We start from the raw sequence: 18936 nt of genomic DNA, 5'->3' as shown, positions 1-18936 counted from the left end.
ATAGTTTATAATTGGGAAAAACAAAATGTATCAGTGAAAAAAATTCCATATCAATATGTGGTTCATAGTGGGAGATATAGAACGGCCATAATTTTACAGAATTTCATGACCCAAAAAATTTCCAACCCTTTATATCTTCTACCTTTTTAGATCTGTGCACAAAATAACTATAGTTTATAATTGAGAAAAACAAAGTGTACAAGAAAACAAAATATCATACGAATACGTGGTTCATAGTGGGAGATAAAGAACGGCCATAATTTTACAGAATTTCATGACCCAAAAAATTTTCAACCCTTTATATCTTTTAGCTTTTTATATCTGTGCACAAAATAACTATAGTTTATAATTGAGAAAAACAAAGTGTACAAGAGAACAAAATTTCATACGAATACGTGGTTCATAGTGGGAGATATAGAACGGCCATAATTTTACAGAATTTCATGACCCAAAAAATTTTGAACACTTTATATCTTCTACCTTTTTACATCTGTGCACAAAATAATTATAGTTTATAATTGAGAAAAAGAAATTGTGTCAGAGAACAAAATTTCATACGAATACGTGGTTCATAGTGGGAGATATAGAACGGCCATAATTTTACAGAATTTCATGACACAAAAAATTTACAACCCTTCATATCTTCTACCTTTATAGATCTGTGCACAAAATAACTATAGTTTATAATTGAGAAAAACAAAATGTACAAGAGAACAAAATTTCATACGAATACGTGGTTCATAGTGGGAGATATAGAACGGCCATAATTTTACAGAATTTCATGACCCAAAAAATTTTCAACCCTTCATATCTTCTACCTTTTTACATCCGTGCACAAAATAACTATAGTTTATAATTGAGAAAAACAAAGTGTACAAGAAAACAAAATATCATACGAATACGTGGTTCATAGTGGGAGATATAGAACGGCCATAATTTTACAGAATTTCATGACCCAAAAAATTTTCAACCCTTTATATCTTCTACCTTTTTAGATCTGTGCACAAAATAACTATAGTTTATAATTGAGAAAAACAAAGTGTACAAGAGAACAAAATTTCATACGAATACGTGGTTCATAGTGGGAGATATAGAACGGCCATAATTTTACAGAATTTCATGACCCAAAAAATTTTGAACACTTTATATCTTCTACCTTTTTACATCTGTGCACAAAATAATTATAGTTTATAATTGAGAAAAAGAAATTCTGTCAGAGAACAAAATTTCATACGAATACGTGGTTCATAGTGGGAGATATAGAACAGCCATAATTTTACAGAATTTCATGACACAAAAAATTTACAACCCTTCATATCTTCTACCTTTATAGATCTGTGCACAAAATAACTATAGTTTATAATTGAGAAAAACAAAATGTACAAGAGAACAAAATTTCATACGAATACGTGGTTCATAGTGGGAGATATAGAACGGCCATAATTTTACAGAATTTCATGACCCAAAAAATTTTCAACCCTTTATATCTTTTAGCTTTTTAGATCTGTGCACAAAATAACTATAGTTGATAATTGAAAACAAGAAAGTGTACAAGAAAACAAAATTTCATACGAATACGTGGTTCATAGTGGCAGATATAGAACGGCCATAATTTTACAGAATTTCATGACCCAAAAAATTTTGAACCCTTTATATCTTCTACTTTTTTAGATCTGTGCACAAAATAACTATAGTTTATAATTGAGAAAAACAAAGTGTACAAGAGAACAAAATTTCATACGAATACGTGGTTCATAGTGGGAGATATAGAACGGCCATAATTTTACAGAATTTCATGACCCAAAAAATTTTCAACCCTTCATATCTTCTACCTTTTTACATCCGTGCACAAAATAACTATAGTTTATAATTGAGAAAAACAAAGTGTACAAGAAAACAAAATATCATACGAATACGTGGTTCATAGTGGGAGATATAGAACGGCCATAATTTTACAGAATTTCATGACCCAAAAAATTTTCAACCCTTTATATCTTCTACCTCTTTACATCTGTGCACAAAATAACTATAGTTTATAATTGAGAAAAACAAAGTGTACAAGAAAACAAAATATCATACGAATACGTGGTTCATAGTGGGAGATGTAGAACGGCCATAATTTTACAGAATTTCATGACCCAAAAAATTTTCAACCCTTTATATCTTTTAGCTTTTCAGATCTGTGCACAAAATAACTATAGTTTATAATTGAGAAAAACAAAGTGTACAAGAGAACAAAATTTCATACGAATACGTGGTTCATAGTGGGATATATAGAACGGACATAATTTTACAGAATTTCATGACCCAAAAAATTTTCAACCCTTTATATCTTCTACCTTTTTAGATCTATGCACAAAATAAGTATAGTTTATAAATGAGAAAAACAATGTGTGTTAGAGATAAAAATTCCATATTAGTATGTGGTTCACAGTGGGCGATATAGAACGGCCATAATTTTACAGAATTTCATGACCCAAAAAATTTTCAACCCTTTATATCTTTTAGCTTTTTATATCTGTGCACAAAACAACTATAGTTTATAATTGAGAAAAACAAAGTGTACAAGAGAACAAAATTTCATACGAATACGTGGTTCATAGTGGGAGATATAGAACGGCCATAATTTTACAGAATTTCATGACCCAAAAAATTTTGAACACTTTATATCTTCTACCTTTTTACATCTGTGCACAAAATAATTATAGTTTATAATTGAGAAAAAGAAATTGTGTCAGAGAACAAAATTTCATACGAATACGTGGTTCATAGTGGGAGATATAGAACGGCCATAATTTTACAGAATTTCATGACACAAAAAATTTACAACCCTTCATATCTTCTACCTTTATAGATCTGTGCACAAAATAACTATAGTTTATAATTGAGAAAAACAAAATGTACAAGAGAACAAAATTTCATACGAATACGTGGTTCATAGTGGGAGTATAGAACGGCCATAATTTTACAGAATTTCATGACCCAAAAAATTTTCAACCCTTCATATCTTCTACCTTTTTACATCCGTGCACAAAATAACCATAGTTTATAATTGAGAAAAACAAAGTGTACAAGAAAACAAAATATCATACGAATACGTGATTCATAGTGGGAGATAAAGAACGGCCATAATTTTACAGAATTTCATGACCCAAAAAATTTTCAACCCTTTATATCTTCTACCTTTTTAGATCTGTGCACAAAATAACTATAGTTTATAATTGAGAAAAACAAAGTGTACAAGAGAACAAAATTTCATACGAATACGTGGTTCATAGTGGGAGATATAGAACGGCCATAATTTTACAGAATTTCATGACCCAAAAAATTTTGAACACTTTATATCTTCTACCTTTTTACATCTGTGCACAAAATAATTATAGTTTATAATTGAGAAAAAGAAATTGTGTCAGAGAACAAAATTTCATACGAATACGTGGTTCATAGTGGGAGATATAGAACAGCCATAATTTTACAGAATTTCATGACACAAAAAATTTACAACCCTTCATATCTTCTACCTTTATAGATCTGTGCACAAAATAACTATAGTTTATAATTGAGAAAAACAAAATGTACAAGAGAACAAAATTTCATACGAATACGTGGTTCATAGTGGGAGATATAGAACGGCCATAATTTTACAGAATTTCATGACCCAAAAAATTTTCAACCCTTTATATCTTTTAGCTTTTTAGATCTGTGCACAAAATAACTATAGTTTATAATTTAGAAAAAGAAAGTGTACAAGAAAACAAAATTTCATACGAATACGTGGATCATAGTGGCAGATATAGAACGGCCATAATTTTACAGAATTTCATGACCCAAAAAATTTTGAACCCTTTATATCTTCTACTTTTTTAGATCTGTGCACAAAATAACTATAGTTTATAATTGAGAAAAACAAAGTGTACAAGAGAACAAAATTTCATACGAATACGTGGTTCATAGTGGGAGATATAGAACGGCCATAATTTTACAAAATTTCATGACCCAAAAAATTTTCAACCCTTTATATCTTCTACCTCTTTACATCTGTGCACAAAATAACTATAGTTTATAATTGAGAAAAACAAAGTGTACAAGAAAACAAAATATCATACGAATACGTGGTTCATAGTGGGAGATGTAGAACGGCCATAATTTTACAGAATTTCATGACCCAAAAAATTTTCAACCCTTTATATCTTTTAGCTTTTTAGATCTGTGCACAAAATAACTATAGTTTATAATTGAGAAAAACAAAGTGTACAAGAAAACAAAATTTCATACGAATACGTGGTTCATAGTGGCAGATATAGAACGGCCATTATTTTACAGAATTTCATGACCCAAAAAATTTTCAACCCTTTATATCTTCTACCTCTTTACATCTGTGCACAAAATAACTTTGTTTATAATTGAGAAAAACAAAGTGTACAAGAGAACAAAATTTCATACGAATACGTGGTTCATAGTGGGATATATAGAACGGACATAATTTTACAGAATTTCATGACCCAATAAATTTTCAACCCTTTATATCTTCTACCTTTTTAGATCTATGCACAAAATAAGTATAGTTTATAAATGAGAAAAACAATGTGTGTTAGAGATAAAAATTCCATATTAGTATGTGGTTCACAGTGGGCGATATAGAACGGCCATAATTTTACAGAATTTCATGACCCAAAAAATTTTCAACCCTTTATATCTTTTAGCTTTTTAGATCTGCGCACAAAATAACTATAGTTTATAATTGAGAAAAACAAAGTGTACAAGAGAACAAAATTTCATACGAATACGTGGTTCATAGTGGGATATATAGAACGGACATAATTTTACAGAATTTCATGACCCAAAAAATTTTCAACCCTTTATATCTTCTACCTTTTTAGATCTGCGCACAAAATAACTATAGTTTATAATTGAGAAAAACAAAGTGTGTCAGAGAAAAAAATTCCATATTAGTATGTGGTTCACAGTGGGAGATATAGAACGGCCATAAATTTACAGAATTTCATGACCCAAAAAATTTTCAACCCTTTATATCTTCTACCTTTTTAGATCTGTGCACAAAATAACTATAGTTTATAATTGAGAAAATCAAAGTGAATAAGAGAACAAAATTTCATACGAATACGTGGTTCACAGTGGGAGATACAGAACGGCCATAATTTTACCGAATTTCATGACCCAAAAAATTTTCAACCTTTTATATCTTCTACCTCTTTACATCTGTGCACAAAATAACTATAGTTTATAATTAAGAAAAACAAAGTGTACAAGAGAACAAAATTTCATACGAATACGTGGTTCATAGTGGGAGATATATAACGGCCATAATTTTACAGAATTTCATGACCCAAAAAATTTTCAACCCTTTATATCTTCTACCTCTTTACATCTGTGCACAAAATAACTATAGTTTATATTTGAGAAAAACAAAGTGTACAAGAAAACAAAATATCATACGAATACGTGGTTCATAGTGAGAGATAAAGAACGGCCATAATTTTACAGAATTTCATGACCCAAAAAATTTTCAACCCTTTATATCTTTTAGCTTTTTAGATCTGTGCACAAAATAACTATAGTTTATAATTGAGAAAAACGAAGTGTACAAGAGAACAATATTTCATACGAATACGTGGTTCATAGTGGGATATATAGAACGGACATAATTTTACAGAATTTCATGACCCAAAAAATTTTCAACCCTTTATATCTTCTACCTTTTTAGATCTGTGCACAAAATAACTATAGTTTATAATTGAGAAAAACAAAGTGTGTCAGAGAAAAAAATTCCATATTAGTATGTGGTTCACAGTGGGAGATATAGAACGGCCATAATTTTACAGAATTTCATGACCTAAAAAATTTTCAACCCTTTATATCTTCTACCTTTTTAGATCTGTGCACAAAATAACTATAGTTTATAATTGATAAAAACAAAGTGTACAAGAGAACAAAATATCATACGAATACGTGGTTCATAGTGGGAGATATAGAACGGCCATAATTTTACAGAATTTCATGACCCAAAAAATTTTCAACCCTTTATATCTTCTACCTCTTTACATCTGTGCACAAAATAACTATAGTTTATAATTAAGAAAAATAAAGTGTACAAGAGAACAAAATTTCATACGAATACGTGGTTCATAGTGGGAGATATATAACGGCCATAATTTTACAGAATTTCATGACCCAAAAAATTTTCAACCCTGTATATCTTCTACCTCTTTACATCTGTGCACAAAATAACTATAGTTTATAATTGAGAAAAACAAAGTGTACAAGAAAACAAAATATCATACGAATACGTGGTTCATAGTGGGAGATAAAGAACGGCCATAATTTTACAGAATTTCATGACCCAAAAAATTTTCAACCCTTTATATCTTCTACCTTTTTACATCTGTGCACAAAATAATTATAGTTTATAATTGAGAAAAAGAAATTGTGTCAGAGGACAAAATTTCATACGAATACGTGGTTCATAGTGGGTGATATAGAACGGCCATAATTTTACAGAATTTCATGACCCAAAAAATTTTCAACCCTTCATATCTTCTACCTTTTTAGATCTGTGTACAAAATAACTATAGTTTATAATTGAGAAATACAAAGTGTACAAGAGAACAAAATTTCATACGAATACGTGGTTTACAGTGGGAGATATAGAACGGCTTAATTTTGCAGAATTTCATGACCCAAAAAATTTTCAACCCTTTATATCTTCTACCTTTTTAGATCTGTGCACAAAATAACTATAGTTTATAATTGAGAAAAACAAAGTGAATAAGAGAACAAAATTTCATACGAATACGTGGTTCACAGTGGGAGATATAGAACGGCCATAATTTTACAGAATTTCATGACCCAAAAAATTTTCAACCCTTTATATCTTCTACCTCATTACATCTGTGCACAAAATAACTATAGTTTATAATTGAGAAAAACAAAGTGTACAAGAAAACAAAATATCATACGAATACGTGGTTCATAGTGGGAGATAAAGAACGGCCATAATTTTACAGAATTTCATGACCCAAAAAATTTTCAACCCTTCATATCTTCTACCTTTTTAGATCTGTGCACAAAATAACTATAGTTTATAATTGATAAAAACAAAGTGTACAAGAGAACAAAATTTCATACGAATACGTGGTTCATAGTGGGAGATATATAACGGCCATAATTTTACAGAATTTCATGACCCAAAAAATTTTCAACCCTTTATATCTTCTACCTCTTTACATCTGTGCACAAAATAACTATAGTTTATAATTGAGAAAAACAAAGTGTACAAGAAAACAAAATATCATACGAATACGTGGTTCATAGTGGGAGATAAAGAACGGCCATAATTTTACAGAATTTCATGACCCAAAAAATTTTCAACCCTTTATATCTTTTAGCTTTTTAGATCTGTGCACAAAATAACTATAGTTTATAATTGAGAAAAACAAAGTGTACAAGAGAACAATATTTCATACGAATACGTGGTTCATAGTGGGAGATATAGAACGGCCATAATTTTACAGAATTTCATGACCCAAAAAATTTTGAACACTTTATATCTTCTACCTTTTTACATCTGTGCACAAAATAATTATAGTTTATAATTGAGAAAAAGAAATTGTGTCAGAGAACAAAATTTCATACGAATACGTGGTTCATAGTGGGTGATATAGAACGGCCATAATTTTACAGAATTTCATGACCCAAAAAATTTTCAACCCTTCATATCTTCTACCTTTTTAGATCTGTGTACAAAATAACTATAGTTTATAATTAAGAAATACAAAGTGTACAAGAGAACAAAATTTCATACGAATACGTGGTTTACAGTGGGACATATAGAACGGCTTAATTTTGCAGAATTTCATGACCCAAAAAATTTTCAACCCTTTATATCTTCTACCTTTTTAGATCTGTGCACAAAATAACTATAGTTTATAATTGAGAAGAACAAAGTGAATAAGAGAACAAAATTTCATACGAATACGTGGTTCACAGTGGGAGATATAGAACGGCCATAATTTTACAGAATTTCATGACCCAAAAAATTTTCAACCCTTTATATCTTCTACCTCATTACATCTGTGCACAAAATAACTATAGTTAATAATTAAGAAAAATAAAGTGTACAAGAGAACAAAATTTCATACGAATACGTGGTTCATAGTGGGAGATATATAACGGCCATAATTTTACAGAATTTCATGACCCAAAAAATTTTCAACCCTTTATATCTTCTACCTCTTTACATCTGTGCACAAAATAACTATAGTTTATAATTGAGAAAAACAAAGTGTACAAGAAAACAAAATATCATACGAATACGTGGTTCATAGTGGGAGATAAAGAACGGCCATAATTTTACAGAATTTCATGACCCAAAAAATTTTCAACCCTTCATATCTTCTACCTTTTTACATCCGTGCACAAAATAACTATAGTTTATAATTGAGAAAAACAAAGTGTACAAGAAAACAAAATATCATACGAATACGTGGTTCATAGTGGGAGATATAGAACGGCCATAATTTTACAGAATTTCATGACCCAAAAAATTTTCAACCCTTTATATCTTCTACCTCTTTACATCTGTGCACAAAATAACTATAGTTTATAATTGAGAAAAACAAAGTGTACAAGAAAACAAAATATCATACGAATACGTGGTTCATAGTGGGAGATGTAGAACGGCCATAATTTTACAGAATTTCATGACCCAAAAAATTTTCAACCCTTTATATCTTTTAGCTTTTTAGATCTGTGCACAAAATAACTATAGTTTATAATTGAGAAAAACAAAGTGTACAAGAGAACAAAATTTCATACGAATACGTGGTTCATAGTGGGATATATAGAACGGACATAATTTTACAGAATTTCATGACCCAAAAAATTTTCAACCCTTTATATCTTCTACCTTTTTAGATCTATGCACAAAATAAGTATAGTTTATAAATGAGAAAAACAATGTGTGTTAGAGATAAAAATTCCATATTAGTATGTGGTTCACAGTGGGCGATATAGAACGGCCATAATTTTACAGAATTTCATGACCCAAAAAATTTTCAACCCTTTATATCTTCTACCTTTTTACATCTGTGCACAAAATAATTATAGTTTATAATTGGGAAAAACAAAATGTATCAGTGAAAAAAATTCCATATCAATATGTGGTTCATAGTGGGAGATATAGAACGGCCATAATTTTACAGAATTTCATGACCCAAAAAATTTCCAACCCTTTATATCTTCTACCTCTTTACATCTGTGCACAAAATAACTATAGTTTATATTTGAGAAAAACAAAGTGTACAAGAAAACAAAATATCATACGAATACGTGGTTCATAGTGGGAGATAAAGAACGGCCATAATTTTACAGAATTTCATGACCCAAAAAATTTTCAACCCTTTATATCTTCTACCTTTTTAGATCTGTGCACAAAATAACTATAGTTTATAATTGAGAAAAACAAAGTGTACAAGAGAACAATATTTCATACGAATACGTGTTTCATAGTGGGATATATAGAACGGACATAATTTTACAGAATTTCATGACCCAAAAAATTTTCAACCCTTTATATCTTCTACCTTTTTAGATCTGTGCACAAAATAACTATAGTTTATAATTGAGAAAAACAAAGTGTGTCAGAGAAAAAAATTCCATATTAGTATGTGGTTCACAGTGGGAGATATAGAACGGCCATAATTTTACAGAATTTCATGACCTAAAAAATTTTCAACCCTTTATATCTTCTACCTTTTTAGATCTGTGCACAAAATAACTATAGTTTATAATTGAGAAAAACAAAGTGAATAAGAGAACAAAATTTCATACGAATACGTGGTTCACAGTGGGAGATATAGAACGGCCATAATTTTACAGAATTTCATGACCCAAAAAATTTTCAACCCTTTATATCTTCTACCTCTTTACATCTGTGCACAAAATAACTATAGTTTATAATTAAGAAAAATAAAGTGTACAAGAGAACAAAATTTCATACGAATACGTGGTTCATAGTGGGAGATATATAACGGCCATAATTTTACAGAATTTCATGACCCAAAAAATTTTCAACCCTTTATATCTTCTACCTCTTTACATCTGTGCACAAAATAACTATAGTTTATAATTGAGAAAAACAAAGTGTACAAGAAAACAAAATATCATACGAATACGTGGTTCATAGTGGGAGATAAAGAACGGCCATAATTTTACAGAATTTCATGACCCAAAAAATTTTCAACCCTTTATATCTTTTAGCTTTTTAGATCTGTGCACAAAATAACTATAGTTTATAATTGAGAAAAAGAAATTGTGTCAGAGAACAAAATTTCATACGAATACGTGGTTCATAGTGGGTGATATAGAACGGCCATAATTTTACAGAATTTCATGACCCAAAAAATTTTCAACCCTTCATATCTTCTACCTTTTTAGATCTGTGTACAAAATAACTATAGTTTATAATTGAGAAATACAAAGTGTACAAGAGAACAAAATTTCATACGAATACGTGGTTTACAGTGGGAGATATAGAACGGCTTAATTTTGCAGAATTTCATGACCCAAAAAATTTTCAACCCTTTATATCTTCTACCTTTTTAGATCTGTGCACAAAATAACTATAGTTTATAATTGAGAAAAACAAAGTGAATAAGAGAACAAAATTTCATACGAATACGTGGTTCACAGTGGGAGATATAGAACGGCCATAATTTTACAGAATTTCATGACCCAAAAAATTTTCAACCCTTTATATCTTCTACCTCATTACATCTGTGCACAAAATAACTATAGTTTATAATTAAGAAAAATAAAGTGTACAAGAGAACAAAATTTCATACGAATACGTGGTTCATAGTGGGAGATATATAACGGCCATAATTTTACAGAATTTCATGACCCAAAAAATTTTCAACCCTTTATATCTTCTACCTCTTTACATCTGTGCACAAAATAACTATAGTTTATAATTGAGAAAAACAAAGTGTACAAGAAAACAAAATATCATACGAATACGTGGTTCATAGTGGGAGATAAAGAACGGCCATAATTTTACAGAATTTCATGACCCAAAAAATTTTCAACCCTTTATATCTTTTAGCTTTTTAGATCTGTGCACAAAATAACTATAGTTTATAATTGAGAAAAACAAAGTGTACAAGAGAACAATATTTCATACGAATACGTGGTTCATAGTGGGAGATATAGAACGGCCATAATTTTACAGAATTTCATGACCCAAAAAATTTTGAACACTTTATATCTTCTACCTTTTTACATCTGTGCACAAAATAATTATAGTTTATAATTGAGAAAAAGAAATTGTGTCAGAGAACAAAATTTCATACGAATACGTGGTTCATAGTGGGTGATATAGAACGGCCATAATTTTACAGAATTTCATGACCCAAAAAATTTTTAACCCTTCATATCTTCTACCTTTTTAGATCTGTGTACAAAATAACTATAGTTTATAATTGAGAAATACAAAGTGTACAAGAGAACAAAATTTCATACGAATACGTGGTTTACAGTGGGAGATATAGAACGGCTTAATTTTGCAGAATTTCATGACCCAAAAAATTTTCAACCCTTTATATCAGTGGTTCTTAACCTTTTCATAGACACGGAACACAATTATATGTATATATGTTTCTCGCGGAACACTAACCTTAATTAACTTGAAATTCGGTATTTAGGAGGAACTTAAAATTAAATTCAAATTAAAAACAGGAACAATTTTTTGTTTTCGTATTTTTCCTAAATTTCTAAATTTCAATAGATTTAAAATTTTTATTTCCCGGAACACTTGGACCATATTCGCGGAACACCGGTTAAGAACCACTGCTCTAGACGTATATAGGACCACCTTACACTTACATTTAACCATGTTTACCACTCACTGGACTTAGATAGGACCGCCTTGCACTAACATTTAACCATGTTGGCGACTCACTAGACTTATATAGGGCTACCTTACAAGCACATTTAACCATGTTTGCCACTCACTAGACTTATATACGGTCTACCGGAAAGTTCTGTCCGTTTTTGGAATAAAACAAAATACAAATTTTTCTTACCAATAACCTTTATAAATAAACTTTGATAAATAATATAATTGCCATTATTATTAATGATATCTCGCCAGCGTGAGCGCAATTTATGTATTTCATTTTTGAAATGTATAATTTTTGATGCGAGAAATTGAACCAGTACTTGTTTGATATCTACTTTATTTTTAAATGTTTCGCCCTTCAACAAATTTTGTAAGGACCAAAACAAGTGATCGTCGGAGGGTGCTAAGTTCGGGGAATATGGTGGATGCGACAGAATTTTCCAGCCTTGTTCTGCAATTTTTAGACGAGTCTTTAAAGCAGCATTTGGCCTGGCATTATCGTGATGCAGTATGGTGTTCTTCCTATTGAACATCGCTGGCCTTTTTTCTTGGACTGCTGTCTTTAAATTATGCATTTGCTAACAATACTTCTCCGAATTGAGCTTTCCGTTCGGTTTTAAAAGCTCATAATGTGTAGGTCCTCGAATGTCCCACTATATACACAACATTCTCTTATTCAGAGTGAAATTAGGTTTACAGGTGGAAGGGCTAGGTTTTACAATATGTCCTTTTCCTTACGACGTTTTCGTAGGTAATCTACTTTTCATCCCCAGATATCATCCGGTTCAAGAAGAGCTTGATTTTGACCTCGAACTACGGATTTAACCCCAATAGACTATTTTCAGAGGGGATATCTAAAAAATAAAGTGTACAGTAACCTTAATCCCTTGGCTTCAATCGAAGATCTGGAATATCGAATAGCTCTAGCCTGCCTAGATCTGGTTTGTTCCATTTGAAAAAAAACTTAGATACTGTATCTGGGGAAATTGGGGTTTAAAAAATGGGTCAATAACTGAAAAAAACTAGATTTGATTAAATACGTGTTTTCTATTTATTTGAAATTTCCCGCCGTTTAAAAAAAATGTGGGTGGAACACATAACTCTGGTCACCCTGTTCATAAGTCTATTGAGTCGCCAACTAGGTTAAATGTGAGTGTAAGGTAGTCCTATCTAAGTATAGTGAGTGGTAAACTTGGTTAAATGTGAGAGTAAGGTGGTCCTATCTAAGTATAATGAGTGGTAAACATGGTTAAATGTGAGAGTAAGGTGGTCCTATCTAAGTCTAGTGAGTCGCCAACATGGTTAAATGTGAGTGTAAGGTGGTCCTTTTCTAAGTATAGTGAGTGGTAAACATGGTTAAATGTGAGTGTAAGGTGGTCCTATCTAAGTCTAGTGAGTGGTAAACATGGTTAAATGTGAGTGTAAGGTGGTCCTATCTAAGTCTAGTGAGTGGTAAACATCGTTAAATGTGAGTGTAAGGTGGTCCTTTTTAAGTCTTGAGAGTCATCAACATGGTATAGATGAGACACCAGATAGGTAGAATGAAGGTGCCAAGTTTGGAAAAGGTGATAATATTGATAGAGAAGAGGCACCAGCTAGGCGGAATAAAGATGCATTGGTCCGATTCTGGTTTAACCGTTGGCAGTTTGGTTTTAAAAATTTAATCTCTCATATTCTGATTAAATTGAAAAATTTAATCGTCCAAAGTGATAAAAACTAAATTTGGAATTTAATTCAATCAATTAAAATTCTGATTATTTAATTTTAATGATTTTGGTGAATGTCGAGGTGCGGTCTTGAATAAAAACAACTTTTTTGTTTTATACCAACGTTTCGGTAATTATTACTACCTTCTTCAGGGTCTGTACAAAAGGAATATTACACTAATATATATAAAATTGAACAAAACCAAAAAATTAAAAAATACATAAATAAAATTATTTTTAAAACATAAAATTAAATAGATAAATATAATAAATATAATTTGGGAAGACTTACATTATAAAAAAGTTTGTAAAGTTGACTGTTTAGCTACGAGTATATCATCATAAGGAATTACGGAAAAGTGGGTTTATATAGAGGTAAGGGAGGGGTGAAAACAATAGGGCTGGAAAAACCTAAGGTATGCGGTGAGTAATTTGTTAAGTTACTGTTTGAAGAATGTTATTGTAGAAATTAGAAAGGTTGTTCGTGTCAGTCATAAAGTTGATAGATTTTTGTTGTTTTTTAATGTGTATCATTTCTAATATGTTCCGTTTGTTTCTGTTGGTGTTGGTTGCAAGTATGGAAGTGTTGTCAAAGTCAAATTCGTGTTGTAAGTCTAAATGGTGTTTAGTTAGAGCAGATAAAGTATCATTAGGTTTTTTAGTTTTGCAATCGTGTTTGTGTTGGTATAGCCTCTTGTTTAGGTATTGTGATGTTTGTCCGACGTATGTGGCATCACAATTTTTGCAATTGATTTTATAAATTACATCTGAACGGAATAGTTTTGGTGTAGGGTCTTTTAGTTTTGTGAATAAAGTATGTAAGGTGTTGGTGTTCTTAAAAGCAGTCGAAATATTATGTTTTTTGAATATTAATGATATTTTTTCTGAAAGGCCATGGATAAAAGGTATGGAAATATACTTTGGAGGTTGTGAACTGGAATGTGAGACAGAATGTTGTACGGAAGTGTCAGTGTTAGTAAGAGAGAGTTGATTGGTGACTTGGTTTAGTATTTTTTCGATTAGGTGCGGAGGATAACTATTATTTTTGAAGATGTTAAAAAGTAAATTTTTGTTTTGGTCATGAAATGAAGAATGGCTAAGGAGGAGAACTCTTTTTGAGAAGGAGCGAATGAAATTGATTTTTTGGTTGTATGGGTGTTCAGACAGAAAGTGTAAGAATCTGTGTGTTGTAAGTCCATAAAGTTTGGGGGGTGTAGGAGAGTTATACGTTAGATGGTTTTTTGACTCTTCTCTCATAACTAATTGGCATAAGAAAGCAATTCGTTCTGACAGATTCTTACACTTTCTGTCTGAACACCCATACAACCAAAAAATCAATTTCATTCGCTCAATTTTTTGGTTTTGTTCAATTTTATCTATATTAGTGTAATATTCCTTTTGTACAGACCCTGAAGAAGGTAGTAATAATTACCGAAACGTTGGTATAAAACAAAAAAGTTGTTTTTATTCAAGACCGCACCTCGACATTCACCAAAATCATCTACAACAACGGTCGAAAAAAACCCAAAAACCATCATTTAATTTTAATTTTAATCTTAATTTTTAGTTATGATTAAAAATTTTAATTGATTAAATTCCGATTAAATTAAAAGTGAATTTAATTTTAATCAACTAATTTTGGCCGATTAAATTTTTTAATTTTAATCATGATTAAAATTAAATTTCGGTTTAATTCAATTGTTTTTTAATTGATTAAATTTTTGCCCAACTCTGTTATAAAGTAGTCTTTTTTCTACAAATTGGTAAAGAAATTATTACAATCGGAACAATAGAAAGAGAGATAAAGAGGTTTGAATTTTTAACGATTTGCGAAACTTCAAAAATTTATCCTTTAATATCTCAACAAGTGTTATCACTAAAACATTATTATTTATAGCAGACATTTCTCTACAATTCGGTAAATAAATCACTAAAATTGATACGATAGAAAGAGGGATATAGGGGTTTGAATTTTGAACTTTTTACAAAACCTCACAATAGATGGACATAGGTTGGGTAAATTTAACTCCTTTGCACAGTCCCTCGACATTATAGGAATGATCTAAGGAACTTAGTGGCGCTAATACTGGACATGCATCTATGGCCATATTAATTTGCTCAACATGGAGGTAATTCGGCGGACAGTATCAACAGTGAAAGATTGAAGAGTCTACTGAGTCTGTGGCGCAACACCTCCGAGAATGCCCGCTCCTTGTGCAATTCAGACCGAGGGTCTTATAACAGTAAATAATTTAGAGGAGCAAGCTTAAAAACTGTTTCTGAAAGATTTGAAAAATTACTGTAACGAGACGGGCAGGCTCAATAGTAAACAGTATGAAAGTTGAATGTAAGAGGTTGATGAAAGTTTTTTAAAGGTTATAATAGGAGTCCATCTGTGGCCTCGGACTTATGCCTTAGAGTACTGTATTGAATAATGAGTTCAGTAATTTGATACGATTGCAATACCCCTTCTTATTAGTTGAAAGGGAAAGTATAAAGGTAGAAACTACTGTTACAGTTGAGGTTTATTGTGGAATTAATCAAAGTTAATGTAAGGGCTGCAAGATGGCATTGTCTGCCCGAGGCCACCTAGCTAGTGAACTGGCAGCTCAAACTACGGTTGCAGCGCGCCATATCTGGCCACAATACAAGCAACTGTTTCACCTTTATTCCCCCAGATAATGGGTCCTTTTCAAGTCCTCTCATAATTATAAAATTATTTGCTGCTTTATCATTTTTATATTAACGTAGAGGAACTTTTTATTACTTTCCCTTAAAGCGAGTTTCTTTTTTAATTTTGTTTTGTATTCCCCTTTTAAATACGTTCATTGTCCACTAAAGACCTTAATGGAATTTAAATTATAAAACAATTGCGGTTTTACAAAAATGGCAAGGAAGGTAATAGCACAGTGATTACAGACAGCGCTGTTTCCAGGTCTCTAGTCTAGTAGACTTCACTTAGATATTCTGTCAGCTTTTTTCTTAGGCATTATTGCGTACTTTATTCCTAGAAGTCTTTTACAGTTCACTACCTGAGGCCGACAATACACTTAAAAGGCACCTGGCGACAAAATCTCGTTAAGTTGGCGTAATTTAAAATCAACAAAATACAGTTGTGAAAAAGGACTCCTCGAGCATTCTCAGCAAAAAATAGGGATGCAAGCAGTTCATAAAGAGCAAGGTACCTCTATTCAGGGCTTTCTGGAGAGTTTTGAGCTGGAGCTAGGGCAGAAATTATTTTTCAGGCTCAAAATTACAATTGAATGAATGCCGGGAACTTCTACCATAAACAAAGATGAAGTTGCGATCCATCATCTGCCAAGGAATGGGTGTTGTCCATTCATTGGTCCAGAATTTATCTTGGTCTAAGCACGTAGTCAGATTAGTTGATGTGTGCTAATGTAGATAATATCTTAAATCCTAAAAGTCGTGGATAACTCCAGCTAAGTATTCCGTTAAGTTACTATCGTCGCTACAGATATTATAATATCTTTATAATAATGATCCAGCGGAGCTTCAACGGGAAATGGTACAACTTACTGACTGACTTCAATCGTTCCAACGATTTCCTTTAGATTTTGTGAACTATTTACCAAGTTTTTAATATGGAAATTTTCCCAGGATTTTTTTTTCAAGTAGGAGGGAGGTTACGGTAAACTACTGTTACTACACGGTTAACTACTTGCCTCCAAAGAGCTTCTTCTGGTCAACATATACAATTCTTCCTCCTATATAATATCAAAAAACATTTAAAATATTGCTGGAACTGCTAGCTGAAGCCACATGGTTATTGGTAATGCTAAAATTTTGACCAACACACTTCAGTGTGTTTCTAAAACGGAAAATCTTGGAAACCTCAAATTCTATATTCGGCTTAAATGCGACCATTGACCACACTTCTTTCAACAATCACTTAAATATGGTGGATATACATTATATTGAAACCATGAATCCCTAAACTGTGATAAGTATTCACACCACTTATCAGTAAGGTTACTGTGAATACTTTATCCGTTTCACTTAAGTCTACTGATTTTTATTTCAGTTGATTCCGCTCTAACAACATGTACTTTTAACTGCTACAGACCACTGCGCCTGTTTGAACAAAAGTTCGATTAGAAGTTGGTTGACCTTTTCCGTAGTGAGCAATCCTAGTTGCGTTACTTCACCTCTAACCTCTGATTTATCTATAGAATATTATTTATAATTTTTGTTGTGATTAGTTTTTTCTGCTTTGCGTTAATTAAACTAGTTCTTGATAAAACTATTTCAGTCTGTGGTGGAGTCTCAAGATTTCATGAAATTGCTCGTCTAACGTAATACTTGTAAATAAGATTATTTTTTATACACCAAACTGATAAATAATTTATTTTAAATTTTACACAGCAGTTAATTTGTATCTTCTCCTTCCTTATTATTCTAATCATATCTGAGTATTATTACATACAAAGAAACTAGTGAATCTGACTACATACATATTCGAATGCCTAAAACCATATGAAATAAGTTTTGGTTTGGAACCCACATGTCTTTATCTGGTATTAATTATTAGGATATGTAATTTTTCTTTTTCAAACTTTTTATTTCTCTTAAATAAATTAGGTAGGATTGAACAAAACTACTTTTTCAAGTAAAAAAAGCTGTGTCAGAATTGACACACTATTTCAGTCACGCCCCTATATTATTAAAATCAAAATCCCAGCTTTTCTAATTCTTATTCTGCATTCAATCAGCCACGGTTTTAGCGTTTCTTCTCATGCACTAAACCTCTGTGTGAAGATGGTTATAATAAATAGACTACTCACAATTCATGTCCAAGGTTACATCAGCAGTGATGGGAGGTAAGTGGTTATTGTTGGATGCTTGGCAGGTAAAGGTGGCTAATAGGTGCTTCCTCTGTAGCTGAGCAATCCTCAACACATTCCTAACTCTCCGTTCGGAAATCACTTCGTACGAATCGTCCAACAGCGTACTGTCCTGCCACCAAGTAACACGAGGCAAAGGTCGCCCTGTAATGCAGAAATAAGGTGCAGTGAAGAATCAGAAGGATCCAATGTTGAAGAGGAGGTTAGGAAGGAATCAGCTACTGTCTCTATAATCAAGTTTCCCCCTGCATTTCTGAGACTATGGTGTCTTGCAGAGAGAGCAGGGAATAGTTTTAGAATAGGGTTTCTAATCACGGATGCTTGCTACCTACTTTTGGGCCATGTGGTAAGCCACTCAGGCGGTCATTGGGTATCCAGCGGGATCAGTGCATGCAGTAAACCATTCGGATTAGAGGGAAGACCTAGCGGCTGTTCTGAACACTCATCT

The 18936-nt window shown here is 31.6% G+C and overlaps 1 protein-coding gene across 4 annotated transcripts in view; it reads right to left on the bottom strand.

Annotated features, from left to right (window-relative positions):
- LOC141459316 (neural cell adhesion molecule 2-like) overlaps positions 1 to 18936 on the bottom strand; it is a 580420-nt gene that overhangs the window by 37695 nt on the left and 523789 nt on the right. For all 4 annotated transcript variants that reach the window (XM_074138236.1, XM_074138238.1, XM_074138237.1 and 1 more), the window contains exon 5: positions 18429 to 18632. In XM_074138236.1, coding sequence (XP_073994337.1) covers positions 18429 to 18632 — 204 coding nt within the window. The remainder of the gene's footprint in view (positions 1 to 18428; positions 18633 to 18936) is intronic.

This window comes from Rhodnius prolixus, unplaced genomic scaffold (assembly GCF_049639745.1).
Source record: "Rhodnius prolixus isolate KJV_2025 unplaced genomic scaffold, Rpr scaffold_11, whole genome shotgun sequence".
Lineage (NCBI taxonomy): Eukaryota > Metazoa > Arthropoda > Insecta > Hemiptera > Reduviidae > Rhodnius > Rhodnius prolixus.
The sequence above is the reverse complement of the archived record's forward strand: the minus strand, read 5'-3'. Positions and strand labels throughout refer to the sequence as shown.